At 30.7% G+C, this 16,095-nt stretch overlaps 1 protein-coding gene across 8 annotated transcripts in view; it reads right to left on the bottom strand.

Moving 5' to 3' along the window:
- LOC100881525 (zinc finger and BTB domain-containing protein 8A) overlaps positions 1 to 16,095 on the bottom strand; it is a 197,806-nt gene that overhangs the window by 110,269 nt on the left and 71,442 nt on the right. The window contains exon 5 of one of the 8 annotated variants that reach the window (XM_012279157.2): positions 147 to 4,416. The exons of 5 other annotated variants lie outside the window; for them this stretch is intronic. In XM_012279157.2, the coding sequence (XP_012134547.1) occupies positions 4,199 to 4,416 (218 nt within the window). In that variant the 3' untranslated portion in view covers positions 147 to 4,198. Of the gene's footprint in view, positions 1 to 146; positions 4,417 to 5,665; positions 5,701 to 14,078; positions 16,067 to 16,095 lie in introns of those variants that run through there. 2 more of the 8 variants (XM_076539648.1, XM_076539645.1) reach the window with 2 other exon arrangements.

Here is a 16,095-nt window from a genome sequence, read left to right as displayed (position 1 = left end):
CTTGGATTAAAAAATTAGAATAGTAAACAATTAAAATGTTAAAAACAATAAGACAATTTTACATGTAATATCACAAAATAAAAATGAGATGTAAAATTACAGATGCAAATTTACATATTTTAAGGAATATATTGTATAGCATTCGATTTTTAAATAATCATTATCCAAACAGTATATTTCTTTTTACAATATGGATACATCGTATACAAACATTTCTTTCCAACAAATAGGAAAAATTCTAAGACATTATTTCCTTCCACAACAATAAAAAGTAATTTTATTACATAATCTGATAATTCATTTATTCAATTTTCTCCAATTCTCTATTTTATGATTCGATCATATATTTTGGTCCTCTTCCGATTTTTGCAACACTATTATAATAATTTTATTTACAATGCTTCAATTCCTTGCATGAAACGCATTAAACAACGTATGTACAAATTGTTAACAGATTTTGTTAAATGTGTAACTTAAATATGCATTATATTAAAAACATGCGTATTAAATATATTAACTTCTTACTTTGGCTGATATCAGGGTATCTATAAATCACAAGATTTCTTATGAATTAATTAAAATTCTCTTGCAAATGAACTGAAAGTATATTAGCGAACTGTTGGCGCGCTAAATAATCCAAATTTAGGAGATCAAAATCGAAATTTAAACGAAAGATATTTGGACCTGAACCAAAACGTACGCCATGGATTTTTGTCTGATCGTAAAATCTGACACGAGCAAGCTGGAATCAGCTGAAATTTTCGGCATAAAAAATCAATGAAATGTGGTCCGTGGTGGGGTAACTAAAATTTACAAGCAGTGATCTACATTTACGAAATTTCTGTTCTCAGCCGTGATTACCAATTATTTTAACCTTGAACTTTCCAGACGAGGATAAATTGTTCAACTCACCATCTATAAAAATGATTTCAAAAAATTTATGAACCAAAACTGTAAAACTGCTAACATAAAATCTCGATTTAACCCAAATGCCTGCACTGAAAGATCCTGGCTATTCTCCAAAATTTTTTAACATAAATGAAAAATCATTAAAAATAACAAATATTGATTTTTAAATAATATGTGTAAGTAATTCTGAAAGGTAACTTCATAAACAATTTAAAAGAACTTAGAAAACATAAGATAGATAATTGTGTATAATTATTGAAATTAAACAGTTTTTCGTGAAAATCTGAAAAAATCAGAAATTTAACAAACATCGACCGACAAAATTCAACGAAGGAACTCTGCAGAATTTTTAAAAACAATTTAAAATTAAACTCGAGCTCGTACAAAAATATTTTCAGTTGAATATATCAGAAGACCCTCGTCATTTTTCAAAACCCCCTAAAAATACGAATAATACATTCTGAGAAATGTAAATATAAATTTTGAAAAACACTTCGAAAAACTTCAAGTTCCGCTCGATAAGAACGAAAACACTGGAGACAGAAACTCCCAAGGGTTTGAAAGTTCCAAACGTTGCAAACTTAAACATTCCTTTCCATTAATCTTGAAAAATTAATTTCCTACGAACAGATAGAAAAGTCTAGTTCTGGAACTTCTTAAAAGCTTCATTTATTTATTCATCGGTGAATATTTCAACCATCTTGAACAATTCCAATCCAACAATGCAAACTGACAATTCGTTTAAATAGAATGTTTTGAAAAGAATAAGTAATAACTTTTACACTGTTAGATGAAACTGGTTTAATATTTCACTATTTCTGACTGTAAAATTCAGTCCATTCGATTGACTGAAAAAATCAGCGTTTCAAAAAACTTCAACTTTCTTCGCGATAACTGAAGAAGTCAAAAAACAGTACTTTTTACGATGAACAAATGTTTGACAAACTTAAATACCTCTTTCCTATTTAATACAATCATGAGAAATGAATATGTTGAAAAATTATTTTTCTAACGATAGGATGGAATAAATTTTTCTCAATTTTGGAGTACAGGAATTTTGAGTTTCAGAATTTCAGGATAATATTTGGAGCTGTAAAAATTGAAAATTTAGACATTAGAAATATAAACATTTGGAAATTTAGGAATTTATAAATATAATAATTTAGCACTTTAAATTTTTAAAAATTTCGTAATTTGGAAATTTAAAAATTTAAAAAAATCAAAACCTTAGTAATTTTTAGATTTTGAAATTTAGGAATTTAAAACTTTTTCAGGAATTTGGTAATTTGATGTTTTGGAAATGTATGAATCTGGGAATGTTAGAATTAGGAAATTTGAGAATTTAGATTTGAAGATATTCAAATTTCTACGATTAGGAATCGCAAACTACCGAATTTAGAAATTTATGAATTTAGAAGTTTAATTTGAAAATTTAAGCACTTGAATATTTGAACATTTGAAAATTTAAAAATCAGCAAGATCAGTACTTACGAAATTTAAAAAATTGGTAAGTTGAAAATTAAAAAAATTAATAATTTGCACTCACAATTTAAGAAGTTGGAGTATTTACGAACTTAGGAACTTGATGAATTAGTAATTTGGAAATTTAGAAACTTGATAATTTAAAAATTTCGATTTTTAAAGATTGAAATATTAAGAAAATTAGATATTTTGAAATTTAGTAATTGGTAACTACTTGTGGACTTCGACTTAAAAATTTAATAACTTGAAAATTTGAAAATTTCGAAATTTGAAAGGTAGGTAATTTGATAAGTTGGTAATCTTGCAAATTTGAAATATAAAAAATTAGTAATTTAGGAATTTAAGAGTATGAAAATTTAAGAATCTGGAAATTCGATAATTCAATAATTTGGTAATTTAGTAATATAAAAGTGCAAAAATTCTTTGATTTAAAGATTTGCAAGCATGGAAGTTTAGACATTTGGAAACTGAGAAATTTAGAAATCTGAGAACTTGGAACTTAGATATTCGAAATTTGGAAGTTTGAGAACTTGGAATTTAAAAATTCGGAATTTGGGAACTGAAAAACTTTGAAAACTGACAATTTGCAATCTGCAAAATTACGTGAATTTGGGCATATAGGAATACAGGAAAATAATTTTAGATTCAGGAATCTATAAATTACGCGATATATAAAAATACGAAGTGTTTACATTTTTCAGTTTAGGAATTAAAAAATTTAGAAATACAGAAATCTTAGATTTTCAGATTATGACTTTGGATATTCACCGAAACTTACGAGTGCAAGGGGAGAACAACAAAGCAACTGAACAGTTTTTTTTTTTTATCAGAGAACGTTTTTAATCTTTTCGAAAGGGTGCCAATCGAGTGATAGAAGATGTCTCCTCACGCCCCATTGAATTCAGAACGTTTAGTATACTCGAAAAGTACCTCACCCATCCAAAGAGGGTTTAAAAGACTTTAGAATAGATGAACAATTAAAAACGATAAAATGTCATCCAAATTGTTGAGTGCGGAATTCAACACAAAGCAAAATCCCAGATACGAAACACTCCACACCGTTTCCACAGAGCTCTCATGAGTCTCGCTGAAGAGGCAGCAAAACTTATCGAAAGGGATTGAAGAAAACAGAAATTAAGAAAAATTCTACTAAAACAGCAGTAATTTCACAAGGTATCGACTGTAAAGTTTGAGACAGAAAATAAAACGATCGCAACCTTAATACATAAGTATTCTACGATTATAGCGTACCTACCATATATCGCATAACCGTTTCCAGTATGACACTTAACATGATACAAGAAGTCAGGAAATTTTACACAAACAGAATATGTAATTAAATATTGGATTTCTGTCCACCTGAAGCTTCAAATTAACCTAGATCCGTGAATAGATGTTGTCTAGAAAATGTCATTCCAAAATAATCAACTAGTTCAATACTCTCCGTTCCTGAATTTAGACGTCAGTTGCCGATAATTTTAAAAGATCAGCATGTGAGAAAATATCAAGCTTCCTCCCAAAGAGCAGGACTTTTACGAATCAGCGAACATTTCCTCGATTTAACCACTCGATGCAAATAATTCTGAAAAATCGTGTTCGTCCGAACAGATAGCAAAGACGAAAATCGTAGAACTTCCTGGATCCCTCGAAACTTTCTCATTCATGACGATTTTTGGTAAGATAGCCGTCTGGAATGGGGCGTCACAGTTGACCAGGGGTGTAAATTTGGGTCGAACAGAATTCCCTTTTGGATCGATCCTAAGGGATCCGCGCGCTAGATCCACAGCTGACAGGACGTGTGTATACGCTATTGCGCGTGCGCGTGTTTCGTACGCGTGTGCATGAGCAGGGTGTCGCTGCGCGTATAAACTGCAGGGCAGAGCGGACAGGCATATTTTCCCGGAAAATGCACGTAATAGTGATTGCGTACGTTCGTCACGACCTTACCGCACAACGAGCATCGCCTCCTCTCGTCGTTGTTACTCTGTCTCTCAAATATTTGCGAAATCCGCCAATTTTTCAGTTCTGCAACAACAGAAACCACAGGGTCAGCAAGCGTACGAAAGCAGCGCGCCGCGTCATCTCTCTATTTCCGCTTCTTTTCTCTGTTTCTTTCCCCCGTTCGAAAGTCCCATCGTGTGTCTACGCTAAATGCATACAGGGTATCCGGTAGGAAGTTGCTGAAGCTAACGTGTCTTTCCGTCATTTCAAACGATATCCTGTTTCCTGAGACGCATGTCTGAGCCTCTGCAGTTTTATTCCAGCTCTAGACGAAATAACTAGAGCGGCCAAGCCGAACTGAAAGCACCCTCCAAAATTCAAATAACATTTTCTGCATTAACATTCGAATCTTCTATCCAGGAAAATTATATATATGCATAACTGGCAGATATGAAAATTGTATACGGCTGTTTCGCTAACTCTGTTATTAGGCGACATTTTTGTTATTTTTAAGGATACGTGAAAATGTCAAGAGAAAAAATTGTTTAATTCGAAGGAACAAATATTATGGTAAGCGGAAACGTTTTTTCAAGATTTTTCGAGACTTCAAGTTGATTGATCTCTTTTTTAACTAGTATTTTATTCAGTCATTGCGACAATAGTTGAGGTAAAAATCAAAGATTCGATTATAAATCCTTGTAACTCTATTGCCTTTACGTGACCTTAAATATGAAAAATTTGGAAATGTTTAGTAGCAAATGTAAATGATGAAACAACTACAACCGATGTGACTCTTCAGTACCAAAACACTAATAGTATTATTTTTGTGTCATGACCAACATATTCCTTTTTAGTTTCATAGGTCAATAGAGTGTCATGGTTGAAAAAGTATTTTTAAACTCCAAAGGTTTGAATCCGACATATGATTTTTTGAACATTTGACAGTATTTACCTAATACCAACAACGTATCAACGGAATTATTAAATATACCCAATTTTTGTTGAAACTTCCATAAATTAAATCTGTACAATACTGAAAGCGAGCTGACAACAACTTTATTTATAACACCTGCAGCATTATCTTGTAATAACTGATGAATGTAAATATTTGTATTATGTTTATCTCGAAGTTCGCTGCTTTTAATACGATGATTAATGGCAATACAAATTTATTTATTTAAACATTTTTGAACGTTTTATGTTAAAGGTTAGGCGAAGGTTATTGTGTTATATATTATTAGATTGATCTTAACCTCACCTATTATATTATGGTAATACTGGCACACAATTACATTAAAAAAGACATCCATCAACTTGTCCCGCAAAATGTGACTTTGAAGAAAAATGTTCACCATAACATTTTTTTCCCTGGAATTTTAATATTTTCGCATATCATTAAAAATAATAGAAATATCGTCTTGTTAAGGAATTAGTGAAGCATTTTGTAGATAATTGTAAGTATAGAGATTTGGAAATGAAATTTGAAGGTACAAACATTTGGGAATATAGAATATTGAAAAATGTCGAGATATGCGAATTATAGAAAGTGCGAAATATAAAACTTGGAGACAATAGAAATAGAAAAACACAAAAATTTGATGGCATCAACACTTTTAAAGTTAATGATTTGAGAATAATGACAATTTGGAAACATACGGAATTCAGAAAATATAAAAATTGGAAACAACAAAAAGTTAAGGAAACAGTAACTTAAGATATTAAAATTTATGTATATAATCATTTAATAATACTGAGATATGGGAATGTAGAAACTTGGAGAGAAAAACACTTAGAAATTAGAGGAACATAAAAGTTTAGGTACACAGACTTCTGGGAACATGTAAACTGGATAATCTGAAGTTTTAAGGTACAAAAATTTGAAGATATAGTGATTTCAGAAAATTAAAATTTGGAAATATAAAGATTTTTATATATGGAACTCAAAAATTGTATAGATTTGAGAAATATAAGAATTAGAGTTGACAAAACGCTGGAAATACAGAAATTTAAAGATACAGAATTGAGGAGTGCAAGGGTTTGAGAATATGGTAATTTGAAAATACATTCTTATTGCAATAGATGTGCTGGATAAAATTACTATTAATAAAATATTATATACAATAGTTTTTTGATATAGTTAAAAACAAACATAGCATACTTCAGAAGAAAATCCCACAAAATCCATTACACCTCGCTCATATGTGAATCTGACAGCCACACAAAGTCGTGACATGGGCACTCTACGATTGAGTGGAGCGTGCCAAAACATGAAGTGGATGGATAATAGTGATTTTTTATCTAACATAGTTTTACATGAACTATTATTTGTTTCAAAATATTTATAATTTCCTTTTTGTGTATGTTTTTCTTTTAATTTCACAAGAAATTTATAAAAATAGATCTAGGGAGAAGTGTGGCGATGTTGAAATAAAACAAATAGATCACTTCACGCGTTCTACGTTTATTAGAAGACTTCAGTAATAACAGCAAATGTTAAATTGCAAAATAAAATAAAAGTCATATCTGTTGAATAATAGACAACAAAACAGTCATTATCCATCCATCTCAAATTTTACAGACATTTTACAGAATACGTTTCTTTAAATCCAAACTTCTGTAAATTGTGTTATTAAAAAAATTTATTGTAAAATATTTTTACTTTTCAGTTATATTACTTCTAGACCAGGAATATGCTACTCCAGGGGCTTCATTATTTTCAAATTACATTAATTTCTTTATATGCTGTATGATATAAATTCCTACTGTAAAAGTGAAATATGTACGAATGTGTTGCACCTAAGTTTCTTAAATGTTGATACTCTAAATTTCAAAATTCGAAATCCCCACATTCCTAGAGCTTTATATCACCGTAATAATAATAGAGATACGCCTTCATTTTTAAAACAAAAATCTAATCAAATGCAAATTTTCGAAAGGTGAAGGTAGAATGTGAGAAATATGTAGTGTTAATATACAAGTAAATGTCATCACACAGGAAAGTCGACGTTTAAAAAATATTTCATGATACTTGTATCCATTCGTTTCTTTAATTATTGATTTCTATTATAAAAACTTCAAAGGAAATAAATGCATTTATAAAATTCATTTTGTTAATTCTGGCCAAAGATATTTCAATGCTGTATTCCTTGATTCGTCGCTTATGTAACCACTACTAGGCTAAAGTTTTAGAAGAATATATCAGATATTATTTTAAGAAACACTGTTCTGAAATTCAGATAAAATTGTATTTTGAATAGGAAATAAAATTTCAACAAGTAAAATATTGTTACTCTCACAATCTAAAGGATAAAATAAAATATTTTACTATGGTATCATAAATAATATTTAAAATGTCCCTTACGAACTAAAATAAATAAAGGAAAAGTTAAAATTGAATTACAAGAATCCACAATACCTGCAAACTAAATCTACTTGTTTTTTAATACAACTTTCAAGTCAAGATTCAAACAGTAATTTTTTAGCTAACGATATTAAATTGCAAACGGGTGAAATACAATCTTTTATTTACTTTTATTTACATACTTTTATTTACAATCAACGAAATGTTGTATAATTTCAATATCACAAAGATAGCAAACAGTACTCGTATTATCATAGAGGGACGTATTGATATTTTAAGAAATAATAACTAATCGTTAAGAATGAAGAAACAATTAACTGATTGAAATATTTCAAAGATAATCCTCGATACTTTTAGCAATATTTAAGGAAAGTACTTTCAAAACTTCAAAAACAAAAATAAACATTTGATGTAAATATAGAAATTGCTGTTGCCATTGCTACATTGACCTTACAATATGTTGCCAAAGGCATAGTTAACAAAATTATACCATCTTTCGATCTCCATGACCTTGAAATATATTGCCAAGGACAATTAAGTGAAGTTAATCGGTTAGCCTTAATGTCACCAATATTTACACAAATTATCATTTAAATTTGTGTTACCATTCTATAAATGTATTTTACTACTGTATATTTATCACGCCATTGATTTATTTTTCTTTAAGAATATTCCTAGCATACAATTAGGTATATGTTTCATTGTGAGATATTCTACTGTCATATATCCACTACACCATAGATGAGATTATCTGGATTTATATCTGGGTGATATAATACATACATGTGGCGGCATACAAATATTAATAACGATATATTTGACTACAGTACATTTACGTAAATTTTACCGCGGAAATTCTTAAAGGATCGATATTATGGTGAACCTACAGTAAACCATATTAATACATGATATATGAATTCCGAAAGCTTGTAAGTATCTATTAATAACATAAAATTAATTGAATGTTTTACGTACATCATAGAAACTACGGTCAAGAAGTTATGTACAAATTGTCCCAATAAACTGCTCGATATGTAATGCAAGTGACGAACTGTACCAAGTAAGAAAACTTTAGGAAACATAAGTCGGAAGGTTATCTGTTTCTGAGGTATAAACATTTCCGTATATTAATATTAAGATTGTTTTACAGATTTCTATCACTGCATAAGAAACTGCCTCAGTGTTTAGAAACTGCAGTATAACTGTCCTCATTCAATTTCTATACAATCTTTAAAACGTCATAATTGCATTAGTAATCAGTGAGTTGTAATAAACTGTCGATTGCAAATATATGTATTTAGTTGGAAACTACCTGGCTGAAAATTTCAGCGTATTGAACGAAAAAACAGTAGATATGATGTTAATGACAGTGCTTTAGTTCTATGCCTTTACGTAGGAACATTTTCTAATCAAAGAATCCCCTCTCACATGCTGCTTCAAGATCTTAAACAATTTTTGCGAATCAGACTTATATAGAAACCACCGCCGAAACTGGCAAATCAAGATTTACATTGATGCCCAGCACAGAAAATCACGCTTAAAAAATTGCGGAAGAAAATTCTGAAACCAACATAAAAAGAATATCCGATGCCGTAAGAATCGGTACTACTTTCCTCTGCAAAATACTTCATAAACAGTTCTCTACCCAGCTCATATCTAACAAGTGCAAGCACCCACTACAGTAAACTATCAAGCAAGAAGAGGATTTTCGTAGTGGCTACTCGTAAAATGTGCTTGGAATCCGAATTCCGCATTTTGCATTTTGTTCACTGATGAAGTTGCTTTTACCCAAAATAGAATCACAAATTTCCGTGGTGATCACAAATGGACAGAGTAAAATCATTACGGATTTATTAAAACAAATTACCAAATAGTTTTCGTAAAATATTTGCACGAACACTATAGGAGATTACCTTATTTGTCCTATAATTCTCTAATATCGGCTTTCACATGTGTATCACAATTTCTTGGTAAATGTCTTATTGTACTTCAGTTGGATGACAAAATTTGGCAAGATTATTGATATGGTACATACTTTATGAGATTCCATCTCATTTTGAAAGCAATTAAATACAGCATTCAGTTAATGGCGGATTAGATGTGCACCAATTACATGGAGTTCCTCGATTCCTCGATTCCTCAATTTTAACTCTTTGGTCTTCTCATTATTTGAAAAAGAAAAAATTCAACAGAGACGCAGAATTTTCGAGAAAGTTCATGATTTTCCATGAAAAAGATGCCAAGTGTGGATGAAAATGAAAGGCAAGCATGTGGAACACCCTGTGTAAATATCGAAAAACCAGGAATAAATTAATCATGATGCTAACAAAAATGTTCACATCTCAGAAACAGTTGACCTGTGACCTATGCTAAAGCATTTTTAATGAGTATAATGCATCCCATACAAATGTTGACTAGGTTTTTTACTGCTTATATAAGTAGAGTTATTCAAGACGGTGACCGTAATAATACATATCAATGTTATCAAAATTAACGAAGTTTTCTTGTAAACAATTATTACACTGTAAATATTTTAGTGAATATTTCTAAGACTAAGGCCGAACACTAATTTTATGTTCAAGAAAAATTGCTTACAATGTTCTCGTTACCATACTTCAAGGTCATCGAGGTCGGAAGGCGGTACACTTTTGTGAACACATAAACGATTTATGAATACAATTTGTAAATACGATTTACAAATGGTCTCAGAAGTTATAAAAGATTGTTGATTAAGCTATTAAGGGAAAGTTTCTCAAACTCGTACCCTTGATAACATAGTTTTGAACAATATAATTGGAGATGACATCAATCTATTTACTATTTACCGTGTGAATGAAATTTCATCCAGCTCTGAACTAACTATGCACGTACGTATATCTACTGGTTATGCCTCCGTAAAATAGTGTTTATATTTCGCCCTGTTGTTACACAGTATATGCTACGTGTTAATTTGAAATTAGATGGAGTACAACGTAAATTCATTAGGCAGGAAAAAGAGTATCTCGTGCAGTGTTGTTTTAAAAAATAAATTTATTGTATGGAGGTTAATGCACTGTGTTCGGAACCTGGAGAGCGAAAGCATTTTGACAAGGTAAGATATTAATGCAAATTTATATTTATTAACCAAGTCGCTTACGTTTTAAGTTATAATGACTACCGATTAATTTAAAAGGAAAATTATTAATAAAAATTACATTTGGTTTATCCATTGCGACCTTTTATAATTATGTAAATTGGAATGGATATTTTGTCATTTTGCTGTTAATTGCAAGTTTCAGTTATGTAAGCATTATCATATAGAATCACATATTTTTTCCTATGAAATTGACAATTTCAAAAAAACGTAATTATAATACTTAATAAACATTTTAATAAAAATGTAAGTTTCAAAATATTGTAAACATTTTTAACTTCATTGTTTTAAGGTTTTGGTCATTAGGTCACTTTATTTGAAATCTTTTATGAAATAAAATAGTTCATCACTAACACGTGGTTACTAACGAATTTACTTTAAATATCATAAAAATAATAAATTAGGTTTGCGAAAATGAAATGATTAGACGTCAGAATTTTTAACGTACTTAACACGACGCTTAAAGTGTTAAACTGCAAAATTTTCTCGATTTAGGGCAATGTTATTCTTTCTGCTAAATACACGCGTTTTTGGACCGTACCCAAGTAATTTCAATACCACCCTTCGAGCAATAACTTTCTATAACGGCTTCAATAATTTCGTGTAATACAAATTTTCGTTTTTAAGAAACCAAACGTTTCCTACAACTTGCAAAAAGATTCGCGGATATAATAGATTCATGATGGAACGAAGAATTCTCTGTTCAATACAGGGACCATTATTTATCAAGCCCTGAGTCCATTTACAACATTGTATGTACACGTACCGGCGATTAGATTCTCCTTTTACGGGGACACGTATTTACGATCGATGAAGCGAACGGGTTTTCGTGGTCAGCAGATCTTCGACACCCTCGTTGAATCGGGTATGACCACTTGGGTGGTCAACTATAGCATTAGACCGCTGGGAACTTGTTGCGCTGGAGGATAGTGCAAAAAATACCACAGCACGAACATTTCTTCGATTTCCTATCTGAGAATTACCTACGAAGTCCGTAGTGAATCGATTTAATGTTGGAGGAAAGAATTTTAATGTTATACCGTAATTTGCTAGACCTTCGGTTCTGGAAAGACTATAAGTACAGGAACAGAACCAACCAGATATACTACAAATACACTGCGTTATAAAATTATAATATTTTTCAAGTGTTTAAATTTGAGAGTTATGAAATTTAAACATTGGAAGTACGTAAATTAAATAATTGGAAAATTGGAAAATTCGAAATTTGATAATTTGAAAATTCTCACTGCAGAAAGTTCGTGCGAATGCAAAAATTCAGGCTTGAAAATTTGAAAGTTTGTAAAACTTGATAATTTGAAAACTATTAATAATATAACAATTTTTTAATTTGGAAATGTCACCATTTAAAGGTAAAAAACTTAAAATTTATGAATTTATAAATTTGTAAATTTAAAAATATCAAAATTGTTAAATAAAACATTTGACAATCTGAGAATTTGTAAATGTAAAAACTGGAAGTTTGTAAATTTATAAATTCGTCAATTTAAGGATACCTAAATTAGTAAATAAGAAAATGTATAAATCTCTAAACTGGAAAATTAAAATACTTAAAAATTGGAAAATATCTGAATTTCCAAATTAGACAATTTGAATACTTGAAAATTTCTAAAACCAAAAAGAGAATTATAAGAAAAGATTGTGTTATAGTGAGAGATTCCTCCCTTTATCCATACGCTAACCTTAAAAGGCCTACATGATGATACATATTCCCGAATAAATATGTATCGAATATGCCATCGACGATATTAGTAAAATGCTAATATAAAACAGCAGGATACCAAGCAGTGGTAAAATACAAGTATAATAATTTTCCTATCCTCGTATAAACATATTTTTATGCGTATAAACATATCTATAGTCAACACGCATATTTCTGTGTAACTTCTTATAACAGGAAAATATGTCTAGCTCAATTTTTCAGTAAACTACTAGGTGTTATCTACATAAAAGTGTACGATAATGGAACCCCTCCTCATACAACCTCCGCACATAACTTCCTATAACCGTCCTACCTTATTAGCTCGTTAACTAAGTCTTCTGAATTTGAATATCGATTGAAGAGAAGTCGATATAACTTCTACAGCGTAATAAGTAAAGACTGCTGATAATTTTTGTATATCATTATATGTATCAAGCGTAGAGTTTCGTCGAACAGATTCTTCTGCTGTGAAATAGTTTTAGAAGCATCGAAAGGAAGGAATCTTTCAAGGAAGTTGTGATGAATTGATTTACTTAGAACACCTGGTGCGCCTAGTTTTAGTTTAGTATATAATTACGTAGTTACCGAATATACAGCTTAACACATAGCAAACTGCAGTTACCGTCGTCTTAGGACTTTGCCTTCGGATACTCCAAATTTCTAGAACATACGTACCTACTAAAAAGTTTGGGTACTTTGATCAATTAGACGAACCTTTGAAGACTTTTATACATTAGAAAAGTGATATCCAAATAACTAGAACTAAATTTATGAAATTAATATGTGATAGTAATTCTGGACCATATTATGCTGGACTAGTGAAGATTTGGTTCATCTGAAGATTATGACTATAGATGTTAACATTCATTTAATTACTACAGGGTATCTGACATTCCGCTAATGTTTATTAAATCGTAATAAAAATACAAATATCGAATAAATGTCACCTTTCTTCTTGTTCTATGAATTAATAATAAACTGAATGAATTAATAATGGACTCATTCTCGAAATGCTTAAAAAATCAAGAATATTTTCTCAGATCATCTGTGATATTTAAGGATTGAAGAGAGAAATCGTTTTAAAAGGAAAATTGTACAATTCAGAATATTATAGTAGTTAATCATAACAGATGGAATTGTGGCAAGGGATGAGTAAAAATCCTTTGCAGTTCAAGTGTACTTCCTAAGTAAAAGTAGGGTGTTGTTACTTACAATAACTGAATGTTGGAAATTTTAATAAAAAGAAAACTTTTCTTCTCCGATACTGATATACATGCATTTTACTTTCTAAGAAGATTGGTGTAGCACTTATTACTTTGAAGTGAATTGGATCAAATATGAAGGTTAACATTTGGAGTGCTCTTGTAACTTTATATTCTTTCTTATCTCGGATGTGGTAGAAGGGGTGATACACTGTAATACAACCTTCTTTTAACTGAAGTAAAAGGAGGAGTTTCGCACTGTTTGCTTTTAATTTTGGGAAAACCTAGGAGAACATCATTTAAAAATGGCGACGTAGGGAAAAATCACTCTGGTGCAAAATTCATTTAATATTTACTTTGTTATCACTTACATGCCGAATTTTATGATAGTAATTGAAATTTACACTATTTCCTTTTGTTAATTAGTATCCTCGACATTCGAATTTTAATAATTACTAATTATTCCTTTCATCAATAGGAATAATATAGGAGGAGATTCCTACGGTTTCTTTTAAATTTTGGAACACTAAACATGTAAATTCAAAAATTTGAAATTTCCAAATCTTCGAATCAAAATCCACAAATTTCAAACTTTCCAAATTAAGAAATTGCGGCATTTCTTAATTTTAAAAATTCCGAATTTACAAATTTTTTAATTTTGACATATGCGAATTCTTATGATTTGATTTTTTTGACATTCTTCAAATTTTCAATTTTCCAAATCCCTATATTTCCAAATCTTTAATTTCTCAAATCGCGCTTTGTTTAAGTTCTCAAAATTTCAAACTTTTAGATATCCTAATTCTGAAATTTCTAGCTCTATAAATTCATAAATTTCCAAATCCTCTAATTTCCAAAATAAATCCTAGAATTTCCAAATTTTCTAAATTCTCTCCTTCCACAGTTTCGAAATCTTCTGAATTTTCTACTTCTCCAATAACTAAATTTCCCACATTTTTATAATATGCAGTTGCGCAAATAAGTTTTCGAACAAATATTAATTTTTATATTTTGTGCAATTTCGTATTATTCTTTTGTAGTTACAAAGAACTCTTATGATATGCATCGGTAGGAATTTAATGAGCTACAAAAGTTCATTAAAAGATAAAATTCCATATTGTTCGTAAACTTTTGTCCATAACTGTATTCAGTAATTTGTAACTTGAAAATGACCAAATTTGAGAATTTACCAGCCAAAAACCAAGAAATAATGGGGCTTTGTTCAGCTATATCACTATTTTCCCTAGAGAAACCTACCACACTCGCCAGTGTTCCACATATTCAGCTACCTCCTAAACATAAATTGCTACATATAATTCCAATTGTATTTCAAATACGACAATTTATACTAAATAAACATTGCGTAAATATATTTTCCTGGTCCAAATATAATTAAAAATTAAATTCTGTTGCTTCACCTCTTGCTTTATAATATCGTATCCATACGTGATTTTAGTTTAAATGTAATAAACCTGATACGTGTTTTTACCGCGATTAATTTCGAGTTTAATTCCAATTGTGATTTGCACAATCAAGGATCGCTGAATGCAAAATACACTTATTATTTCAACTCTGTTTATTTGCCTTAATATTGTAGCAGTAATTATTTAGCTCTGATTCACAACTGTCATAAATTAACTAGTTAAAATACCTGTGAACTGTTATAACTCCGACAGTAAGACGCTTATAAAATGAATTCCTGGTTTCTAAATTTACCATAAACGTTTGCGGAAATAGTTTCATAATTAGTTCCAAATATATAAAGCGAGTAAATGAGTCACGACGAGATACCGTGGTAAAATAAGAAACATACAATTATATCCAACGTCCCGTCTCTTCGTACTCCACGATGAACAAAAAAGAGATCGATTGCGGTGACAACGATAATTGAATTGCACGTCAGAAACGGAAGAACATGACTCGCAGACGGACGAATTGTCGGACGTTTCGATTCCACTTTTTCCGACAAGGAAACGTCCGAACGTCCAGACAGAAAAGCGGAAGTATCGGCAGACAGACGGCCCTGAAACTCACGGATCGATTCGACCCGCGAAATAGAACACTTGGACGGATTGGAAGCCGCTGTCAACCTTTTCACAAACGTATCCTAAAGAACGCTGAAATCACGCTGACCTCGTGTTCGCTAGCGTGCATCATCTTGTTCGCATGTTAAACGGTCCTCGGCAACGCGTTAACTCCCGCACGATGCTCGACGATCCCTTCGATTTAATCTCTCGATAAATATTTGTGATTCATAAATAAAATCTGAACCGTAAGTCGAACACCGTACGAAGGTTAACGGCAGGGAGAACAATGATCTGGAAGAAAAAAGAAAGATAGACGGCTC

This window comes from Megachile rotundata, chromosome 14, assembly GCF_050947335.1.
Source record: "Megachile rotundata isolate GNS110a chromosome 14, iyMegRotu1, whole genome shotgun sequence".
Taxonomy (NCBI): domain Eukaryota; kingdom Metazoa; phylum Arthropoda; class Insecta; order Hymenoptera; family Megachilidae; genus Megachile; species Megachile rotundata.
Note: the sequence above shows the minus strand (reverse complement) of the source record. Positions and strands in the feature narration are given on the sequence as shown.